General features: G+C 39.8%; 2 protein-coding genes across 8 annotated transcripts in view; both read right to left on the minus strand.

The window, feature by feature from the left end:
- Positions 1–6,684, minus strand: part of LOC146389485 (uncharacterized) — a 53,880-nt gene extending 47,196 nt beyond the window's left edge. For all 7 annotated transcript variants that reach the window (XM_084909890.1, XM_084909910.1, XM_084909872.1 and 4 more), the window contains exons 1-3: positions 6,513–6,684; positions 3,514–3,923; positions 1,756–3,377 (exon numbers count right to left, since the gene is read on the minus strand). In XM_084909890.1, the coding sequence (XP_084766016.1) occupies positions 1,756–1,793 (38 nt within the window). In that variant the 5' untranslated portion in view covers positions 1,794–3,377; positions 3,514–3,923; positions 6,513–6,684. The remainder of the gene's footprint in view (positions 1–1,755; positions 3,378–3,513; positions 3,924–6,512) is intronic.
- Positions 2,160–3,895, minus strand: LOC146389486 (NACHT, LRR and PYD domains-containing protein 3-like). Its single transcript, XM_084914622.1, has 3 exons — positions 3,514–3,895; positions 2,582–3,377; positions 2,160–2,220 (listed from the first exon to the last, which is right to left on the minus strand). The coding sequence occupies exons 1-3, from the start codon at positions 3,893–3,895 to the stop codon at positions 2,160–2,162; spliced, it is 1,239 nt and encodes a 412-aa protein (XP_084770748.1).
- Positions 6,685–8,016: the final 1,332 nt, after the last annotated feature.

An 8,016-nucleotide genomic window follows, 5' to 3' on the forward strand; every position in this document is an offset into this window, starting at 1 on the left:
ATCAGCCACACAGGGGTAAATCAGTTCACTTTTCACTTTATTAGTTTGCTTTGCAGTTTTCTTCATTAATATAATTCATTAATCATTTGGTTAAACCTAACACTGATATTATGAGGCGCGCACATAATAGCATTGTGTGGTTTTTCTAAAATGTTTTGTTATATTAATTATGTTTCTCTTTCTTTGAGTTACCTGGGTTTGGGCGGTGGCTGTTTCCTGTCTGGGCAAAAGGCGTGGCTGAGGACTCTGGGAACAAAATGCCTGCTCAGCAGGACCAACCATGGGCTTACCAGGAGCAGGGGTGTTTTAGTTTTAGTTAGGTTATTCTGTGCTTAGTTAATATTAGTGTGTGTTTTGTTTCCCCCCTATTGTGTGTAAACGGTTTGACCAAATCATTATAAAAGCTACCCTCATGTGTATTTGTAATTAGGTCAGTTTGTGAGTTAAGTTGTGTCTCACTTTGTTTTGTTTGAGTTTCTGGAAAATACTTTTTGTAGAGTTATATTTAGTTGACCTCTTTTATGGGCCTGCTAAGTATGTTTCTGAATTTTGTTAATTTTGGACTTTTTGAGGGTTAAAATAAAGAAAACCCTTTTTTGCCTGTGTCCTCTTTGCTTTGGCTGCTTGGTCCCTCACAACAACAATACTAAGTTTTGCTCTTTCAAATGAACCACGTGGCTCAAAGGGGCACAATTGTTGTTTCTCATTTTGTTTTTGTACTCAGGAAAAATGCTGCTGTGTTCAGACACCAAATAAAGAGTTTTGTACATCATTACTCAATTGTGACTGTATAGTGTTCTACTATAAAGTCACAAGAGCAAAGAGAAATTTAAAATGCATGAAAGAGTTCGGGTGTTAGGAGGTTAATGGACTGATCATTGCTGACGTGTTTGGGTCTTGCTGTTTGGATAGAAACTAAAAAACAAAGATACTTCTCTTAAATCTTAAAGGTTTTGACTCACTGTCAGCTTGTTTGTTGTGTTCAGGAGATGAGCTAATCTTTATAATTGATTGTACTTTAATGAGAAAACTGTATTGAACTAGCAGACTAACAACATGAAAATTTATCTAAACACATTTTTGTAGAGGAAATCCTTATATTTATGTTTATATGTGAACTAGAGGGGGAGACATTTTGACTTAGTGGATTTTAACTGAACACAAGGTAACAAAGGCAGTATGTTTCTCATTGGAGAATAAAAGCTATACGTGTCTGCCTGATAACTCAGGAGTAACAGCTATAAAATGAACACAGCATTAATCCGGGAGATAAGTCTGTTACTCTAACCTTACTTTGGGTTGTCTTTAGCATTGCTCATGGCCTCTGATCATGAAATTAACTTCACAATAATTATGAGACCATGGGTCAGTGTGATGCAGTGGTGCTAGTTTACAAGTTAAATGTGTTTCAGTTGAGACTAAAAATGTCTTAAATAAGTAATAAAATCTCTCATTCAAATGACAAACGTCCAGGTAAAAGTTAGTTAGCTTTCTGGGATCCCCTGGATTATTATGTATGCATCAAGACTAAAGAATAATGTTACCACATACCTAAAGACTACGTACAAACTTTCTACTGTCTACAACTTACTGGAAACATGATGAAACAAAGCTGAAACAAATCATTCTCACTTCTATGTTTTCATTTTTCACTTTAAGAAAAACACATACTGATCTAAATCACTGAATGCTTTACATTTAAAACAGAACCCAAAACAAAACCCTTTAACTTCAGATCTAAATGTTCTTACTTACCTTTGAAGTTTGCTGAGGCATCCCAGCAAAGGCCTCATTCCCTGTTTTGATACTGTTGTATCCTCCAGGTTCAGCTCTATTTTCCTCTCCTGACTCTGGCTGATTACATAGGCCAGAACACAACACTGCTGAGGATCAAGAGTCTCTCCACTCACATCAATAAAGTAGTCCAGTTTATCCAGGAGACAGAGGCAGGCATCAGGTGACTGAGACTCAGAGGCATTGACATAAGAACATTAAGTCCACTTCACAGTCTTCACTGTGACTACAACCTACAAAGGTGGTCACCAAGTGTTTGAAGAACCAATCAGACGTGTCTCTGAGCTGCTGAGGAGGAAGAAGACTTTCTAACAAATCAGTGTTCTTCTCATTCAACAGTCCACACAGGAAAGGGACCAAATGTTTCATGTGTTTGCTGCCCTGAACCAGACACTGCTGTAGAACACACCTGGTCTTCTCTGGATCCTTTAAGACCCACAGAGCTGCAAAAAACTCCTGAACCGTGTAGTGGAGAAAGGCACACAAGGGTTTCCTTACAGTTGGGCTGACTTGAATTACATTCCTGCTCAAAATGGCCAAATTAGCACAGCTGTCTAGTTTGGGCAGTGAAGTTAGGTTCACATTTTTCCCTTCTGTTGCACAAAAAGCTGCCTGAGATAAAGATAGTATTGCATCCCATTTAGTGCTTTCATTTTCAGGTGTCTTGGAAACATTTCTCTGATTGCAGAAATGGAGGATATGGAGGTATATTTCAGTAACTGTGCAGGGATGTGGAGAGAAATCTGAGCCCTCAAAGCTAAAGCACGCGACCACCATCAGGGCGTACATGGGGACGTGGCAAAGAGAGAATAACTCCAAGTTACACAAAACTTTGTTGAAGTGATCCTCACTCAGATTCTTGGATAAGTACTCTCTGATGCCCTGCTCACTGAAGCCTTTCACTTCCACTCTGAGACAGTCCCAATCCAACAGGAAGTCTGCTGACTCCACCTCTGGTCTGCAGGAGATGATGATCTTTGTTTCAGGTAGAAGAGTCTTCTGTATGAGCTTAAACACCACAGATGTAGAGCCAACATCTGTAAATCCATCAAAAATGATGGTAACACTGTCAGCATTATCCTTTATGTCCTCTAAGACCTCATCGTTGCCTTCATCTGGTTCACAGAACACACTGAAGAGAAGATCCTCCAGTTTATGGACCTCTGTGATGTTGGGTGTTTCTCTCATATCAAAGTAGAACATGTAATCCAGATCTCTGTTATCTTTCTCTGACCACAGTTTCAACATGTGATGGACCACAGCTGTTTTCCCAGTTCCAGGTTTTCCTACCAAAAGGATTTTTCTTTCATATGTTTTCAGGAGTTCACTCGGAGAGGTTCCATGTTTGTCCTCAGGTATGTACGTTTTTAGTTTTTTAGGTCGAAGTTTCCTGCTTTTCTTGATCTTTGACTTTTTTATTTTGGATGGTGAAGCCTGTCCTGATGTGTCTAACACAAGCGAGGTGTAGGACAGGGAGCTCTGCTTGTTGAACAGGACTGCTTTACTTTGAGTCCATGATCTTTCTGAAATCTTTTGAGCTTCTGATTTCAGCTTTTGTTGGTATCTGTGGCACGGGCTGGGGCCTGAAAGAAAGGAGGTGTGGGAGAAAAAAAACAAAGGAGAACAATTAAATGTCACTGATGTGTCACTGGACAGCATCACAATATGGATGGATTAAAAATCATCAATACGTTAAAATCATTTCAGTTTAAAAAATACCTTGTACATCCATGTTAATGTCCTCCCTGAAGGAAAAGCAGCTGATCCAGTAGTTGAGGTCAAACATGTTGGACAGAGAGGACGATGACTCTGGATTTTCTGCAAACGACAGTGATCTCTCTCCAGAGGTTCTCCTTGTTGTGTCAATAATCCTGAGAAACTCATAGCAAGCTTCTTCCCCCATTTCTATAACATAGTCCACAATTCTTCTGGTTTTGTCAAATCCATCACTCTCTGACTTTATTTTATTCACATCTTCCTCTGAGAAAAATCCTCTCGTAGACAGGTTCTCCACAATCTCAGTGAACCCCTTTAATGTTCTCACCAGGTGGTCTCTGGCACTCCTGACGTAATCCAAGGCTGACTGAGATGCACAAGCCATGATCTTTACTTGCTGGATTTCAGAGGTCCTGTTCAGAGAAAAAAAAATATCAGGGTGAACAACATGGATTTCAAACAGTGATTTATGCTTTGTGGCATGGAGTGTTCGGTTAAAGCAGGATAAAGCTCATCTCTCTTTTTAATTATCACTACTGTGCAAACAGATGACACTGATTAGTCTGCACCCCAGGATTAGAAATCTGGCCAGAAAACAGGCAACATTTAGTTTGTGTATTGGCCTTTGTTACGGCCCTAGCAGGGCCTCCTACTGAAGTTGCCTGTGTGTGCGTGTCCTACTGAAGGTCCTGTCTTAGGACTCCTATCAGCAATTAAAGGTATTTAAGGCCAGAGAAAGATGAGCTCTGGTGCCAGATAGCTGTTTTTGGTGGGTGCAGCTAGTGAGCTGTCTTTGGTGACTAAACTTTTTTTTTTAACTTTTCAGTTTACTGACCTTCGCCTGAGTTTTGGGCTTGTTTCCTTTAATGGTCACCTCAGTGCACTATATGGGTTCTGGAACTAGCCCCCAGGAGAGGGGACGAGGAGATTTAGGAGACGTTCAGAGTTCATTTTTGGATTTTTTTAAAAATATAATTTAAAAGAAAAGGACAGCCAATATTATCTTAAGATTAGTTACCATAGCAACAACTTATCTTAAACACATTTAAACACTTGGTTTTGACACTTGAAGACCAAATTCTTTACATTTTGAAGCCAGACTTGGTCATTTTTAAAATGATCTTGAGCCATAGTTCTCCAAGATTTCTAAAGCCAGTAGTGTGTGAGAATTGACTGAATTATAAAGATAGCAAAGAACCATTAGATTTTAATCCTCTGTGCAAAACCATCTAGCAAGTGTCTGATTGACAGCTGCTTCATTTTTCAGCATGCCAATAAGCCCAAACACTCCCATTCCGGGTTTGAAAAACACAGTAAAGCACCATCAGTCATAGACTGATCATAGACTGGAGGATCATCTTGACAGAGAACCAAACAAAAGGCAGCCAACATCCAAAGGAGAGCTTGGAATGTTCTTGAAGAAGCCTGCAGAACTAGTCCTGAAGACTAGGGACGTTAAAAAGAATGGACTAACCAACTAGTCTAAAACCAACACACACTCAGATACCAAGTTAAAGCTTAGCCTTGATTAATGTCAAACACACATTAGACATAGTCATTGGAAAAGATGAATACTATCTTTCAGTAATCAGTCGTGCTGCTTAACTGTATTAACAATCAGATTAAACAAGTAGTATTTCTGGTACGGACTATTGGCAACAGCAAAGATTAACTGACTAGGTCACAGACGTTCCTCCTGATGAGTAAAAGTTCAGACTATTGGGGAAAAAAAAGATGGTCATACCAAATACTGACGTTCTTTATAAAGTCATTATTTAGACTATTCTGCACATTTCCATGAACCACTGTACCCGTTTTCCATTTACCAAGAACATTTTAAAGAAACGAGGGCTGGCTCAAGACTTTTGACAAGTACTGTAATATTTCAAAGTATCAATTTGTTGAACCGATGTTATATAAAGTTTTTTTCCCCTTTTCTTTTTAAATGGGTCTACTTTATTTCTAGAAAACGGCAGTTTCATTTATGTGTATAAACATATGGAGCCATATTCTTGCTACAGAACTGCTACAAAAAACAGCAATGCAGTATTTAGCATGAAAATAATTTTATACTGAAATAAGTAGCAAAGTACGTATGCCCTACATTTGCAATGTGTCTAAAAAGTATGACGTTAAACTGTACCACTGTTTTTGCCATCTATAAACCTGTAGATATTCCCACACCTTAACATTAGTAAAGCGAAAGTGGTTCCAGGATTCTTTGTTTCAGATCAACACGGATCACTTTTTTGCCTCAGTTTAAACAAAGATAACAAAGCAAGTCATTTTATTTTATTTTTAAAGAGCCCAAAAATATAAAGAGGAGGAAAAACAAACCTTGTAGATCTTCTCAGTTTTCCTCATCTGCAGACAGGCCCACTCAGAGTGTGCACATGAGCACTCTGATAACAGCGTGGCCGAGGCACAATCTGCAGTTTCTGAGTGTGGAAAAGAATCCGGTCTAAATGTATTACGACAGTCTGCAGACTACAGAGTGAATTAAACCCTGTTTATTATCACTGCTGTTACTTTGACATTGATCTTTGTGTAAAGTAGAAATGGCAGTCTTCCTGGACTCACATGTAAGAATGAGAATAGTTTTATTGACCACAGGGGGAAGTTTATATACATGAACATGTGCTGTATGCTTTCACTTAAACTTTTTAATCGCATTAATCGTGATGACGGCGTTAACGTTGACAGCCCTACAGCAAACGCACAAAAATGATGATACAGACTTGTAATTTGCACCGATGTGTTTTCTAAATTCGCAGCACTTGTTGACAGACACGTGACGTTCACACAGCGACATTCTAGTCTAAAAACATCCTAAAAGTGGATTCTCATATTCACGAGTCACCATCCGCGGCGTCCTTGAACACATCGGGCCGTTTTTAAACGCACTTGAAACTTTCAAACGTAAATTAAAACCAACGAAAAATAAAGAAAGTGAGCAATGAGCTGAGGTAAACAGGGCAGTGCCAGGAAGACACACAACTGACCTGAACACTCAACATCCCGTGAATGTGACAAAGTTTCAGCCCATTAGGAAGCAGGAACAAAAGAGACTGAAGATAATCCGGTTTGAACAGAATCACGTCCCACAAGAAACAAACAACTTTCCTCCAACTTTTTCCTTCTTTTTCTTCTTCTTCTTCCTGCTCGTCTTCTTCCTCTTCTTCTAAATTTTATTGGCGGTTGGCAAACAACAGAATTGGTGCAATACCGCCACCAACTGGTATGGAGTGTGGTCCAGAACGTCACTTCAGGATTAGATCCTATCATATAAATGTGTTTGTCTAAGAAATCTAATATTACCTGATGATTTTTACTTCGTGAATTGTTTCTAAGTAAACCATTTAACTCTAGTTTCACTTTAATTGAGGTTTTGAATCAGTCTTCTTTCTTCCACATAGTCTTGACACTGTGACATAACATGCAATGTTACAGTGTTTCCCCTAAAATGAAGTGTGCTGTTTAACCCAGTGTGATCAAATCTGACATGTGAAGTGTTTGTTTCTTCTCTCCTCCTCCTGTCTCCTTCTCATTTCTCCAGGTTTCTTTTGGATTAAAAAAACACTGTCATTTCCTTTCTTACTCATGAATTATAATAATGGATTGGATTTATATAGCGCTTTTCAAGGCACCCAAAGCGCTTTACAATGCCACTATTCATTCACTCTCGCATTCACACACTGGTGGAGGCAAGCTACGGTTGTAGCCACAGCTGCCCTGGGGCAGACTGACAGAGGCGAGGCTGCCATATCGCGCCATCGGCCCCTCTGGCCAACACCAGTAGGGTAAAGTGTCTTGCCCAAGGACACAACGACCAGGACAGAGAGCTCGGGGATCGAACCGGCGACCTTCCGGTTACAGATACGCTTCCCAACCCCCTGAGCCACGGTCGCGGTCGAATTAGACATTTATGGCACACAATTTGCTGCAAACTGCATTAAATCCATGCCTGTTGAGGCTTTGCTATAGCTATATAAGTGGGATTTGTTATTTGAACGAGTGTTAATCGGCTACAAGCTGTGAGCGCAGTGCAGTGTAAAACTCTTCCTTCAGTCCTCACGCTGAGTGTTTGGAGGCGAGCCCACTTGTTAGTCTTCAGTAATGAACTGAATTGATCTCCTTTTTCTCAGCACATAGCAAGTCACTCTCTCTGCTGCATCTACAACAAATAAAAGTGAAATATCTGTGAAAATGCAGCTTTTAATGAAACTGGGTTAGATTAATGCCTGCATGTTACATTGTGGTATTATCTGCTATTATGATCTGACAGTAAATAATATGTCGTGTTTATTGCGCATTGCACAGGCCAGCTGTTACACACAAATTTCAGGGTGGTGTGGAACGGTTTTACTGATGCACCGCTCCTCCGGATCAATCTGAGTCCTAATCTTCAGAAGCCTTTAACCTCACCTCTGCTGTTAATAACGAGCCTGAGGGCTTTGGTAGCTAGTATAAGATCCACATTGGCTTTAGAAATCTTTCCAGGGGTAA

Source organism: Perissodus microlepis, chromosome 3, assembly GCF_051167445.1.
Source record: "Perissodus microlepis isolate ML-2025 ecotype Zambia chromosome 3, ASM5116744v1, whole genome shotgun sequence".
NCBI lineage: Eukaryota > Metazoa > Chordata > Actinopteri > Cichliformes > Cichlidae > Perissodus > Perissodus microlepis.

Bases quoted from the DNA above. Each gene is read 5' to 3' on its own strand.
- LOC146389486 (XM_084914622.1), bottom strand. From the start codon at position 3,895: ATGGCTTGTGCATCTCAGTCAGCCTTGGATTACGTCAGGAGTGCCAGA. The intron at 3,378-3,513 runs GTATTTTTTAAA...CCTTTCTTTCAG, and splicing joins CATTAACATGGATGTACAAG to GCCCCAGCCCGTGCCACAGA. The intron at 2,221-2,581 runs GTACGCCCTGAT...TGGGTCTTAAAG, and splicing joins TCTCTTTGCCACGTCCCCAT to GATCCAGAGAAGACCAGGTG.